We start from the raw sequence: 14,678 nt of genomic DNA on the forward strand, positions 1-14,678 counted from the left end.
TAGGAGTGCTTAACTGCTGAGCCACAACCACATACCTTTTTATTTTCATTGAGACAGGGTCTCACTAAGTTGCTGAGGCTGGCTGTGAACTTTTGATCATCCTACCTCACAGTCTCCCAAGTCACTGGGATTATAGGCATGTGACACCACACCTAACAGTTTCTCCTTACCCTCCAAAGGCATAGAGAAGTTTATTTAGGAAAGTAGATACATATTCAAGAAGAATGGGGAAATCTCAAGAGAGACGCCTTTGGGGCAAAACAAGGAATACACCTTCTTGAGTGCTGGCTATCTCCAGAGGGAGAGAGCCCATGCTGGCAGTTTTGCCTATTTTTGTAGTCTATATAAAGGGAATCATGACTTTCTTTCAAGTCTATTTTTTTTCCAGTCAGTATTAAGTTTGTTGAGTGCAATGGATTGTGTTCAGCGATTTTTGGGGGATGGGGGTGGTGGTTACTGGGGAATGAACTCAAGGGTACTTGACAACTGAGCCACATCCCCAGCCCTATTTTGCATTAAAAAAAAAATTTTTTTTTTTTTAGAGACAGGGTCTCACTGAGTTGCTTAGTGCCTTGCTTTTTGCTGAGAATCAGAGGGTGTGCCACCGTGCCTGGCTTATGTTCAGTTTTATTGTTTTGTACTTCATACTGGAAACTTGCCAGCATTTATCCATTTTAGTGTTGATGAGCATTTGAGTAATTTCCATTTTTCACTGTTTTATTATTTATGGTACTCTGGCTCATGCATTTTAGGCAAGTGCTCTACCACTGAGCTACATCCCCAGCCCTTAGCTATTTTAAATAATGCTGGTATTTCAAGTAATTTTCAATTTCTAAAAATTGCTTTCTAATCTTAAGAGATGTATTTAAACTTTTTTTAATATTTTATTTTTTAGTTGTAGTTAAACACAACACCCTTATTTATTTATTTATTTATTTGGTGCTGAGGCTGGAACCCAGGGCCTCAAATGTGCTAGGCAAGTGCTTTACTGCTGAGCCACAACCCCAGCCCCATATTTAAACTTTGATTTTCTTGGTTCATATGGGGGAAGAACACCAAGGAAAATGATAATATTCAGAGTTTATTTTCATTCTTCATTTGTTTTTTTCTTTTTTTTACTCTCTAGAATTGGTTCTACTTGTAAAGGAATCTTTCATTTTTAATTCTTAATTTTAGGTTGCAGTTTCATCATTGTCTGCAATAATTAAGTTTTTAGAACTCTTATCAGATGATTCAAATTTTGGACAGTTTGAACTGACTACTTTTGACTTCAGCCAGTACATGAAACTGGATATTGCAGCAGTGAGAGCTCTTAACCTTTTCCAGGTAAAACGTGTGTGTTAAGATTATTGAATAGCTATAAAATGTTTTCCTTTTGTAAATACTGAAAAATCTTATTAAGGAATGTGAATGTTTTGTAATATTATTATACTTAGACAGGCGAGTGTGCTACCACTTGAGCCACATCCCCAGCCCTATTATACTTAGAATATATAAGTAATTTTGAATTGCTCTAATTTATTTTTCTACTTCCTAGCTATATGTAGATATTTGTTCTAGCATTATGAGTCATTTTGTATATTAACGGAAGTTCTTTAACATTACATTTTGAGATGTTTTTATGTCTAAAATTGCAGTAATTATAAGTGATTTTAGTTTGAAGGAAAATGTATAGCTGAAAATACACAAAAACAGGTTGAAAGTTGATCTCAGTAGAAGAAATTTTTGTTGAAATTTCTCATTTTATATTTGAAGAGTATTATATGTTCTTTCTCCAAAATTGTTGAATTATTTTTCATGGCATAGTTTATTTTTCATTAATGGAGTGTGGCATTATTTTATTTTTTGTTCATAAGGGTTCTGTTGAAGATACTACTGGCTCTCAGTCTCTGGCTGCATTGCTGAATAAATGCAAAACTCCTCAAGGACAAAGACTGGTTAACCAGTGGATTAAGCAGCCTCTCATGGATAAGAAGAGAATAGAAGAAAGGTATAACTGGTGTGCACTTGTGTCACCTTCAAGAAATTGCAGTTATTTCATATGAAGCCACTTCTCATGTGTAATTTTGCACTTGTATTTTATCATTTAACTGCACAGAAAGCTATTTATCAATAGAATATTAATCATTTAGATTAATTAAAGAACTTATTTCCTTAAATAAGGTTTTTTAAACTCTAAAAACATAAAAATTTATTAGTTTTTTGTTTTGTTTTTTTTTTTTAAGCATAAGAGCCAGTTTGGTTCAAACTGAATTTTAGGCAGGTTACTCAATGTGTACTTCATAGGATGTGTATAGAAGACTTTTTAAAAAAAAATTTTTTTTAAAAATTTTTATTATGGGGGGTGGAGTACCAGAGAGTGAACTCACATCCCAGCCCTATTTCGTATTTTAGAAACAGGGTCTCACTGAGTTGCTTAGTGCCTTGCTATTACTGAGGCTAGCTTTGAATTCACAATCCTCTTGCCTCAGCCTCCAGAGCCAATGGGATTACAGGCATGAGCCCCCATGCCGGGCTTATTCTTTTTAGTTAGGGCTTATTCTTTTTAGTTATACACCATAGTAGAATATATTTGACCTATGAATTTTCAATAGGGTCTGATACATGGGAAGCATTTACTCTTCTTTATTCTAGAAAGGATTGAAGGTGACCTAAACATATATTTGAAAAAATCTTTGAAGCTAGGGATATAAGTTCAGTGGTACAATACCTAGCATTTGGCCTAGAGTTTGATCCCTAGCACTGGGGTTGAGGGTGGGAAGAAGTCTTTGAAAATGAATAAATAAAAAGATGATTCCATGGGGCTGGAGTTGTAGCTCAGTGGTAGAGCGCTTGCCTAGCATGTGTGAGGTACTGGGTTCGAATCTCAACACCAACATTTAAAAAAATAATAATAAATAAAAGATTAAAAGAAAGAGACGAGGGGTGTCTGCAGAGCTGTGGAACAGCCTTCAGTCACTGCTGCCATGGGAATGCAGGTGGAGACTACCTCCCCTGAGTCGGGTGCACCTTCCCAAAGCGTGGCCAGACCTGCGTGGTGCACTACACTGGGATGCTTGAAGATGGAAAGAATTTGATTCTTCCCGGGACTGAAACAAGCCCTTTAAGTTTATGCTAGGCAAGCAGGAGGTGACCCGAGACTGGGAAGAAGGGGTGTCCCACATGAGTGTGGGTCAGAGAGCCAAACTAACCATCTCCCCAGACTATGCTTACCGTGCCACTGGGCACCCGGGCATCATCCCACCACATGCCACTCTGGTCTTCGAAGTTGAGCTTCTAAAACTGGAGTGACAGAGTGGCTCTTCTTTCAGCTCCCTGTTCTTGGATCTGCCTTGGAGGCATCCGGTCATGCAGGTGAATCCTTGCAGAACTTTCCTTGGCATCCTACTACACTTTGAATAAACATCTACCCTGACTGAATATGTTCTGTCACTCAGCTTTGCTTCTGACACCTCCATCTCCTCTTCTCCTTTATCCTTGTATGTGTGTTTACCTAAACTATATGCCATAAACTTCAAGTTAGTCGTTTTGTTTTTATTTTGGGGTGAAGATTCAGTCTTTTGGATCTAGGTTTCCATTTAAGTACCTCAACAGGTATTGACAGCACAAGTGAATGGGTTAACTTTAGAATAGGAATTGGAGTTAGGGGGGATGAGGTTTGCAAGAATATTTTATTTTGGGGCATGAAATTTTTATCTATTATATACAAAACATTCTTGCTGCTGCGCTGCAAAGCCATAGTAGATTTGAGACGCTGTGAAGGGCTGAGCTATTCTCCAGTGTGAGAAGTGTCCTTGGGTAAAATTAAAAGCCCTACCCAAAACTGCAGTGGGGAGGGGAGAGCCTTTAGCTCGCCAGCCCTGCCACCCTCCCCTGAACCCATCTTCCTTTTGAAAGCAGATCACTTTCACTGTGATTTTGGACACTACAGGTATCTGTCCCTGGGCTAGGGACCTCTGAAGACACCTTTGTGACCTGGCTGGTTTTGGTTTTAGATTTTTTTTTTTAGTTGAAGTTGGACACAGTATCTTTGTTTTATTTATTTATTTTTATACAGTGCTGAGGGTCAAACCCAGGGCCTGGCACGCACTAGGCAAGCACTCTACCGCTGAGCCACAACCCCAGCCCCTGGTTTTGGGTTTTTTAGGTCCCCCCTGCTTCTTTCTTTCCTCCATCTTGTGGTTTTTCTAGTGGATTTTTAGAACTTTTGTAATATCGAAGTTATTCAAGTTTCACTTTGTAAATTTTAAGAACTTTAATTGAAAGTTTAAATTGAAGGTATTATTTATAGGCTTCAACACCCAATGGAAGCCCAGCCTTTGTGACACATCCTCGAGTGTTCTCAGAAAACGCTGCTGGCCACTGCATCTTCAGCATCCCCTCTCTTTTGATACTTGGCTCTCTGCCAATCTCCAGGTTTCCTGTCTTTTTGTCCCTCAGCCTCTTACCCTTTGCTGTCCAGTAAAATGATTTGGTGAGAGAAATTGTTGCTTTGTCCTGGCTTCCCCACATCATGTATGAGTTTCAAATTTTGCTATTGCAATAAAAGTACTTTATGCTGGCTTTTCTGAAGGAAAAAAAAAGATGAATATGCTACTCTAATATGACTAGTGCTTGGATACAGTTTAGTACAGTTTAGTCTTTATTTAGATAGACATTTAAAAACTTTTAAATGAAGTATAATATACATAAGAGCACAAATCCTAAGTGTATATATTGAATTTTCACAAAGTGAACATATCTGTGTAACAAGCCAGGTCAAGAAAAAACATAACTAGCACCCCCAATCTGCCCATTTTTTGTTAATTACCATCCCTCCTTAATCTAAGAGTAAACACAGTCCTGACTTCTGGTATCACAGATTGATTATTTTTGTCTGTTTTCTTTAAATAATGTAAAGTTTCTGTCCTCTCTTTTTAAAATTGTTTTTAAAGGAAATGATTTCTTCTGGCTTAAACTATAGACATGGCTAGTAAACCTAAGATGTCATTCACATATTACTACTATAGTAACATTATTTAGAAGGCAAGCTATGAAAATCTGATCCCTCCCCCCCTCCATAAGTAAAGTTACTTTTGCAGAACAAAGTAATAATTTTCAAAATCTGATTGTCTTGTTTTGCAATGCTGAGGATTAAACCCAGGGCCTCATGCATGATGGCAAACATTCTACCTTTGAGCTATACCCTCTGGTACACATACCAAATCTGGTAGTCTTGACAAGTGGAAGAGACTTATTTATTAGAAATAACATCTAGGAGGGTAGCTTTATAAGTTAGAATTTTATCTGCTGACTAACTCAAGTGTATGGTAAAAGAAATACTTTTTTTTTCCTTCTTGGTGAGAATTTTTTTTTTTTTTTTTTAACCAGCAAATAGGAAAGCCTGTGATTTTTCAAGGCCAAGTATGGAAATTCCACAGAGTAGGAAGATCAAGTTACATTCTTGTTGTTTGGACAATCTCCTTATTTTTATCACCCTTTTATAACTCTACTTGATGTGGTAACCCCATATTTCTTAGTTTAAGCCATTCTGGTAATCCTCAAATCTGTTTTGTCTGTAAATCTCTTGATCTTCCTTCAGGATTACAGGGGGGAAAAATCAGATTTCTCTTTTCTTTCCTCGCTCTCTCACAATCCCTCCCTCCCTCCTTTCCTTTCTCATCTGACCCAAGGCCTTGCACAAGTTTTTGTTTCTTAGTGTCATTGTTTTGGGGTGATTTTTCAGGAGGGAAGGTACTGGGGATTGAACCCGAGGGCACTTTACCCACTGAGCCACATCCCTAGCCCTTCTTTTTTGGGGGGTGGGGGTATTGGGGATTGAACTCAGGGGCACTTGACTACTAAGCCACACCCCCAGCCCTATTTTCTATTTTATTTAGAGAGAGGGTCTCACTGAGTTGCTTAGCGTCTTGCTTTTTGCTGAGGCTTAATTTTGGACTCAAGATTCTCCTGTCTCGGGCTGGGGATGTGGCTCAACTGGTAGCGCGCTCGCATGGCATGCGTGCGGCCCGGGTTCGATCCTCAGCACCACATACAAACAAAGATGTTGTGTCCGCCGATAACTAAAAAATAAATATTAAAAAATTCTCTCTCTCTCTTTCTCTCTCTCTCTCTCTCTCTCTCTCTCTCTCTCTCTGTCTCTCTCTCTCTCCAAAAAAAAAAAAAAAAATCTCCTGTCTCAGCCCGCTGAGCCACTAGGATTACAGGTGTGCGCCATCGTGCCTGGCCCTTTTATTTTTTATTTTGAGACAGGATCTTGCTAAGTTGCCAAGGGCCTTGCCATGTTGCTGAGACTGGTTTGAACTTGGGAACCTCCTGCCTTAGCCTCCTGAGTGACTGGGATTACAGGTGTGCGCCACTTTATATGACTTTTTAATTACTGTAAAGAGGTTAGGATTTAGCAAGGCCCTGTCTTAAAATAAAAATTTAAATGGGCTGGGGATGTAGCTCAGTTATTAATCACCCCTGGGTTCAATCCCTGGTACAAAAAAAAAAAAAAAAAAAAAGATTAAGAGAAGGAGGAGAGTGATTGATACTGGTGTTTACTATGTCCCTGATACTTTGTAAGCAACCTACATTTGGTTTTAATATGGTGGAGAGTAGGTTTAAATTTCCTGGCTGATTCTAGAGCCAGCCTATTCCCTTTTTTGTTTTTTTTTTTTTCACTTGTTCATAGACATCTATTTTATTTATTCTTATGTGGTGCTGAGGATTGAGCCCAGTGCCTCACACGTGCTAGGCAAGTACTCTACCACTGAGCTACAACCCTGGCCTTCATCCCATTATCTTTGTACTATATTACTCCTATCAGTTCTATTTAATTTGATTTCAATTGTATTTTTTTTTCCTTGCAGCCTTATAAATATGTTGTCCTACATTTTCAGTAAACTCTTCTAAAGATAAACCAGGTATACTGGTTTTAAAGAAATGACAGAACATTGACTTTAAAAATATCTAAAGTTTCATAGTTAATTTCATAATTAGTTGAAATTTCAGGGATTAACTGATCTTAAAAATCTTACCTTGTATACCAGTCAATTTGTAGGTGAGTATTGGTTTCAGTTTGTATACAGCTGAGATATTTCATTCAAATTGATAGTTATAGGATGTTATGTCAATAGTAACTTTGACACTGCTGAAATTGTGATTTGCAAGTGGCATTGTCATGGAAACAGTTGAGCAGTCTTCTTTTTTCTTTTAGCTAGAAACGTAAACTGACACTATAATTATTTCTGAAATGGTATACTGAATAGACTTGTGAAACTAGCAATTTATTAAACTTTACATGATATCTGAACCAAAGACTGAAGGGGAGTGTATATTGCTTTGTGGGTTTTTTTTTTTTTGTTGTTGTTGTTGTTTTTTTTAAGAAGCTTCCACAGTTTCTTTGCTTAAGGGCTGGAGATATAGCTTAGTCGCAGAGTGTATGTGTGGCCCTGGGTTCAATCCCCAGCATTGCAGATAAACAAATTAAAAAAAAAAAATTCTTTGTTCATTTTACTTTTTTCTTAGTGCTCTTATTGGAACTTTATAAATGAAAATTGGGAAATAACTTGAAGTTCATTTTTTAAGTTAGAAATTACCCAATGTAAGGCTGACATATTCCTTTGGATATTATAATTACTATATGGCTTTTTAATTTGGTGGCTTAGGAAGGAAAGGAGGAGGATGGTGTTTGTGAAATTTTGAAAATTGTTAGAAAATGAGTGTGGGTATAGTATATGTGAAGTCAATTTTAGGGAATTTGTCCATGGCAAAGGAAGATTTAATTCATGATAAAGATTTGTTCAGGATAAAACACTTTGAATCATTTGGAAGTGGTTTGAATGTCTTCAAGATCAGTTAGCATAAGCTAGAGATATCACCTTTATTCATGGGCTTTGGGGAAATAACACAGAGGAAAAAGATTATGTATCTTCAATGTAGGAAGTTTTTGTTCTTAGAAGTACTTGTCAATGGTGCATCTCTTTGTTGGTTTTTAAATTTATTTAATCTTTATATTCCCTGTCTCCCGGTTCACAATACCATCATCCTGGGGTTTTTTAGAACCCCTCTCCCACTGGTTTTCTGTTATTCAAGTTTGCTTATAGTTTTTGGCTATTTTTAAGATTCAAATGAGAAGTTATACTGTTGCTATTTGAGAGAAAGAAGTTTATAACATTGTTGGCAAACAGATTTGTAAAAGTATAAAAGTGCATTTGTGGTTCTTTGTTAATGGCTCCTTATCATTGCTGTCTCAGAATTTAATTATGATTTTTTGGAGCAGGGATTGAACCCAGTGGTGCTTAGTCACTGAGCTATATACCTAGCCCCTTTATAGAATATTTTATTTTGAGATGGGATCTTCCTGAATTGCCTGGGCTGTGCTTGGGATCCTCTTGCCTCAGTCTCAAATTGGGATTACAGTTGTGTGCCACCACGCCCAGCATTTAATTTTTTATTTACTTAAAAATGTCTGCATGGTCATTGTTTTTTAAAAAAAAAAAAGACAAATAAGAAAAGCATTTACTCGCTCCATGGTGGTAGTCACTTTTAACAGTTTAGTATATCTCCTTATCATCTAGGTCATGCACATGTGCGTACACAGGAAAAATAGATACCTTAAGTAATATTGGGTCATGTAAATACAACTTGCTTTTCTTTCTTATCTTTTTTTGTCATCCTGGACATTGAACCCAGAGAATAACCCTGAGAATGTCCAAGGGTTATAGGAGTTTAGAGAAGGAAGAGAGAAAACAGATGAGGGTGTAGGTCAGCCAGCAACGGGTTTCTTTCTTTCATTCTTTTTTTTTTTTTAAACCTCCCCTTGCTTTATTTAATATTTATTTTTTAGTTGTAGTTGGACATATTAATTAATTAATTAATTTATTATGTGGTGCTGAGGCTTGAATCCAGGGCTTTGCATGGGCTAGGTGAGTGCTGTACTGCTGAACTACAACCCCAGCCCCTTGAAATAATTTTGATGCTGGTGATCCTTGAATCAAACTTGGAGAAACCCAGTTAAAGGCTATGACTTAGCTAGGAATTGGATTGTGTGACTTAATTACAGCCCTTATTTGCTTTTTTTGTTTTTTAAAAATATCTAGATGCCATTGAAATCTTTTGGAGAACTGGATGTGGTGGTACATATCTCTGATCCCAGATACTGGAGAATCTAAGACACGAAAATCTAAGTTCAAGGCCAGGCTTGCAGCTTAGCAAGACCCTGTGTCAAAATAAAAAGACTAAAGTTGTAACTCAGTGACATAGCGCTTGACTAGCATGTACAAGGCCCTGGGTTTGATCCTCAGTGTTATAAAAACAGAAAAGAAAAAGAAAAGCTTTTTGGTTTTTGGTTTTGGTACCAGGGATTGAACCCAGGGGTTTAACCACTGAGTCACATCTCCAGCCCTCTGTTATATTTTATTTAAAGAAAGGGTCTTGTTGAATTGCTTTAGCATCTGACTAAGTTGCTGAGGGCTGGCTTTGAATTGGTGATCCTCCTACCTTAGCCTTCCAAGTCACTGGGATTACAGGCATGTGGCATCACTCCTGGCTCAAGTTCCTTAAACCAGTGGTTCTCAAAGTGGAACAGTTTTCTCCCCATACTCCAGGAGATGTTCATAAATGTCTACAGATAGAAGCCAAAGATACTGTTAAATAAGCACAGGATAGGCTGTTACAACAAAGAACTAACTAGTCTGAATTGTCAGTATTACTGAGAGTCAGAAACCGTGCTTTCAGATATATGGTCATTATATGATTACTCTGAGGGTAGAATATTTTTTCCCTCAAATAACAAGCTGGCATGAACATTTTGATGCATGAATTATAAACTCTGATGGAGAGACATCAATAAATAGTTTAGAGGTTAGAAAGCGGATTTGTTTCCTTTTCCTGTAGTTGTTCATCAGACAGCATTCAGAATCAAATAATTCATTGTACCCATGGTCTCCAGAAAGCTTCTCTAAAGCTATTGCTAGAGATATATAACATGTACAGGAATTTTTTTTTTTTTTTTTTTTACTTTTTTCTCTTCTCAGTACCAGAGACTGAACCCAGGGACATTTAACCACTGAGCCACATCACCAGCCCCTTTTTATATTTTATTAGAGACAGGGCCTCACTGAGTTGCTTGGGGCCTTGCTAAGTTGCTGAGGCTGGGTTTGAACTCAGATCCTCCTGCCTCAGTCTCCTGAGTCACTGGGATTACAGGTATTTGCCATCGCACTGGGTGTTTTTCTTATTCTTTTTCCCTTTGTTCTTGAGTTTGAACTCCGGTCCCCTTGCATGACTAACCAATTGCTCTACCACTGAGCCCAGTCCCAGGAATAATTTTTCCTATCTTGTGTTAACAATTTGCCTTTCATCTGTTAGTTAAGTAATACATACAACAAAGTAATACATACAACATTGTTTTTCAAATGGCAAGTTGTGACTCAGAGGTGGGTTGGAAATTTAGCATTGTAGGTGATAAAACAGTTTTTTTCTTTCTTTTGAGTCCTGGAACCAACCCAAGGTCTTAAGCATGTTACTAACACTGAGCTACACTTTCAACCCTGAAGAGCATTTTTGACAAGAAAATGAAAATAACAGCACATTACAGTAGAAGTAGCACATTACAGTACAAGTAGAAGTGGAAAGCCTCTGATTTCCGACAGATTTCAAAAGCAGTATGTGCTACATATTCTAGTTTTTGAAACAGTCATGTTATTTATTGACTTTGTCTGACGAGATAATTTTTAAAAGTATTCTAAAAATTAAAAAGCTTCTGATAAAATATAGGATTTGACAGTACTGCTGAACTGTAATTTTGTTTAAGTATCACTGTTTACATGTAAAACAATGTGTTAGCAACAGTCTTGTCCCAGTAATGAAATTCATCAATTTAAGAAATATCAGTTCGAAACTGTGTGTGTTGGTTCATGCTGTAGTCCCAGAGTCTCAGGAGGCTGAAGCAGGAGGGTTGCATGTTTGAGGCCAGCCTTGGCAATAGAGAGACCTGTCTCAGAATTTTAAAAAGGACTGGAGATGTAGCTCAGTGCTCCAGGGTTCAATCTCCAGTACCTGTGGGGGGGATGGAAGATGGGGGGGGTAGTAAATTGGATGAAAGTAAAAAAAAAAATTGGGTATATCTCAGTATCTTATAGTACTACTTGATGATTTGTTATCTAACCAGGAAATTTTTGACTCAGCCCTATGGAGCCTTTTTACCCTCTTTTAAAAAAGCTAACATTTTTACAAATGGGATTTTTGAGTTTATTTAATTTGGACTTAAGAGCCTAGTTGACAGATTGGTTTTTTTGTTTTTTTATTTTTGGGGGATGCTTAGGATTGAACCCAGGGCTTCACACATGGTAGGCAGGCAATCTACCACTGAGCTACATCGTCAACCCTAGGTGACAGGTTTAACTTTACATTAAAATATTTACTGTTTATTTTCATGTAATTAATTTTAGATTAAATTTAGTGGAAGCTTTTGTAGAAGATGCAGAATTGAGACAAAGTTTACAAGAAGATTTACTTCGTCGATTTCCAGATCTTAACCGACTTGCCAAGAAATTTCAAAGACAAGCAGCAAACCTTCAAGATTGTTACCGACTCTATCAGGGCATAAACCAACTCCCTAATGTTATTCAGGCTCTGGAAAAATATGAAGGTAACATGATTTTGTTTTTTGTTTTCCTTCACTCTTACCTGGCAGATGTTGGTGCTAGTGACTCCCACTTACCACACATTGTTTTTCTGATAGTTTTGTGTTAATATATGCTTCGTGGCAGGAGATATCATGGGGCATCCAGCACCCACCGGGATAATTTTCCTGCTTAGGAGTGTTGAGCCACCTGAGAAAAGAAAGTCTGAGATAATTAATGGAGAATTAAGAGCCAAAGCCAAATATTAAGTTCAAAGAGGGGGGGTGCCTGATAGTTTCTCCAGTCCACATAGGAGCTAGAACAGAACAACTAGAAAATGGCTCTGGTCCTTTACTTAAGGGAGAGTACATCAAAGGCAGGGATAGTGTTTCAGCAGGTGGAGTCTTGTTTCATGATGGCTTTCGATCAACAGGTTGATTGGCATCTTGGAAAGCCACACCCATCTCTGAGAGGCTGTGTCTATGTGGCTCCAGCAGATTACTCAAACTCCAGTGCAATGCTGAACCTGGTAGGGCTAGGTAGAATATCACGTGTATTGGATAGTCTCAAACCAGCAGGAGTGCCACTGAAAGTTCCCAGATACTAGGCTTTCCTACCAAGTGGCTTCCATGCTAATTTGGTTCATGCAGAGTTCACGGATGTCTTCCGACAATGAGACAAGTTAGAATTTTTGTTGTTTTAAAAATAAATTCTAAAATTACTGCATTTATTATTAATGGATTAATTGTACCAGTAGTGGCAGTTAAATAGGATTTGATTACTAAAGAAAACTCAGGACTCATAATGACAGTACTTAGAATTGTATAGTTTACAATATTATAGGGAAAGGAGAAAGTCCAGCAGCACCATTAAAGTAAAGATGTATATCATGGCTAAAAGCTGTCACAGTCAATGTCTTTCCTTTTGAAAAGTTCATGGTGGTGTGCACTTTTTCAAGATATGGGTGCAGAACACCTTGGAACCAGGGATCCCAAAGTAGAATCTTGGGTAGACTATATTTTTTGCTGGTCAAGGGGGTATATTGCCATTTGGTAGCTACCCTGTGCAGCAGAGCCCTCTGAGGGGAGCCTTAATTGAGAGCAGGTGCAAATCATTTGTCACAATAAACAATGCTGATAAACCAGACAAACTGTCCCAAATATCCCTGGACGCATAATTATAAAATAGCCATATTAATCAGTGTTTCATCCCTTGGCCAGCAGTCCTTGCCATGAAAGAATCTTAACAATATAGAGCAAGCAAAGCCAGGCAGAATGGTATATGCCTGTTGTCCTGGCTACTTGGAAGGCTGAGGTGGATCACTTAAGTTCTGGGATCAGCCCAGCAACACAGTGAGGACTCATCTCAAATCTATCCCATCAAAAGCCCAGCAGACTTATTTCAAACCTGCCAGAATTAATCCCCACAGCACACCTATGACAGAAAGTTATGGCAAAAAAAGTTATGGTGCTCTCTTAGCAGTAGAGGTTGAAACGAATTCAAGTAAAGTGATCAGTGTCACTCACTTTAATCAACATACAGTTGATTAATATATTATTGGTTAATAAAATGAAAGTTGCTTGACAAATGTAGCTCCCCCAACCTCCTTAGTACTGGGCATCAAACCCTGGTGCTTTACCATTGAGCTATATCCACAACCCTTTTTATTTTTTGAAGCAGAGTCTTGCTAAGTTGCAGAAATTGGCCTCAAATTTGATATCCTCTTTGACTCGGCCTCCTGAGTCACTAGAATTATAGAAATGACCACTACATCCAGCCAAATAATTTTTTTTTAATATTTATTTATGTTTAGTTTTCGGTGGACACAACATCTTTGTATGTGGTGCTGAGGATCGAACCCGGGCCGCACGCATGCCAGGCGAGCGTGCTATCGCTTGAGCCACATCCCCAGCCCCAGCCAAATAATTTTAATTAAGTAAATGTGAGTTTCTGCAACAACTTTAGTTATTATTGTGTTATTATATTTAATATATAAAGCATTTTAAGCTTTAGTTAAAAGTCTGCATCCATTTGAACTATTAAAACATACCTTAGGGGCTGGGGATGTAGCTGAGAGGTAAAGTGCTTACTAGCATTTGTGAGACCCTGGGTTCATTTCCCAAAGCCACAAAACAAAAATATATTTTTTAAGTGTTATGGGAACTTTATTTATTTATTTATTTAATTTCTTTTGGTGCTGGGGATTGGACCCAGGGCTTTATGCATGCCAGGCAAGCACTCTATCAACTGAGCTATATCCCCAGCCTTACATTTTGTTTTTATTTTGCAGACAAATTTAAAGAAATTGAACTTTATGATGACAGAATACATAACTATAGATTGAACTTAAATTTTATGGTGACTCTTTTCCCTGTCTAACATAAAAGGTAGCTAAGTGCTTATCCTCTCATAGTACCTGTGTTATAAAGAATATTACCATTCTGGTCAAGAATCTTTGTTAGACTGGTAAGACTTTGAGCCCTTGCATTTAGTTGCAACAGAGTTGAATTAAATAAAATGGGTCTTGAAACTTTCCTGCTCCACACTTCTTTAGTTTTGGCTTAGCCAGTCACTTATTTTCTTTTCCTCTGTCCTATAAATGAATATCTTTTACTTTGCTTTTTTTTTTTTCTTTTTTGATTTTACTTTGCTTTTTTGATTTTATGATCTTTCATCTGATTGCGATAGATTACTGAAAATGAGTTTATTGTCAAGTACTAGATTGACAATTCAAGATTGAACTTGTGTATAATGAAGATAGCTCTCTAGACAATGCAGTCTCACAACTTAAATCAGCTAATTTGGATCTTTTCTTGTCTCATGTATCTCCTTCCTCACACAGTAAATAACTATCTTTTTATTACTGAGAAAGTACTGGCCTTGAGTGAAGAACTCTCTTAATTTCCTGTCTCCACTCCTGCAGCCACCTGCACAGCATCAATAAGGGATTCTCAAGTAGGGGCAGCTAGAGATAAAAAAAAAAAATTGAGACAAAGAAAACACAGACATTATCAAGTAAAGCTGGGGCCAGGTGGGACACTGCACTCTGGAGAAATAGTGACCCAG

General features: G+C 37.7%; 1 protein-coding gene and 1 pseudogene across 1 annotated transcript in view; both read left to right on the forward strand.

The window, feature by feature from the left end:
- The window catches only part of Msh2 (mutS homolog 2), a 66,095-nt gene that overhangs the window by 14,902 nt on the left and 36,515 nt on the right, over positions 1–14,678 (forward strand). The window contains exons 5-7 of the mRNA XM_076832948.2: positions 1,177–1,326; positions 1,857–1,990; positions 11,439–11,638. Coding sequence (XP_076689063.2) covers positions 1,177–1,326; positions 1,857–1,990; positions 11,439–11,638 — 484 coding nt within the window. The remainder of the gene's footprint in view (positions 1–1,176; positions 1,327–1,856; positions 1,991–11,438; positions 11,639–14,678) is intronic.
- Positions 2,967–3,291, forward strand: LOC143380473 (peptidyl-prolyl cis-trans isomerase FKBP1A-like; annotated as a pseudogene).

This window comes from Callospermophilus lateralis, chromosome 14, assembly GCF_048772815.1.
Source record: "Callospermophilus lateralis isolate mCalLat2 chromosome 14, mCalLat2.hap1, whole genome shotgun sequence".
NCBI lineage: Eukaryota > Metazoa > Chordata > Mammalia > Rodentia > Sciuridae > Callospermophilus > Callospermophilus lateralis.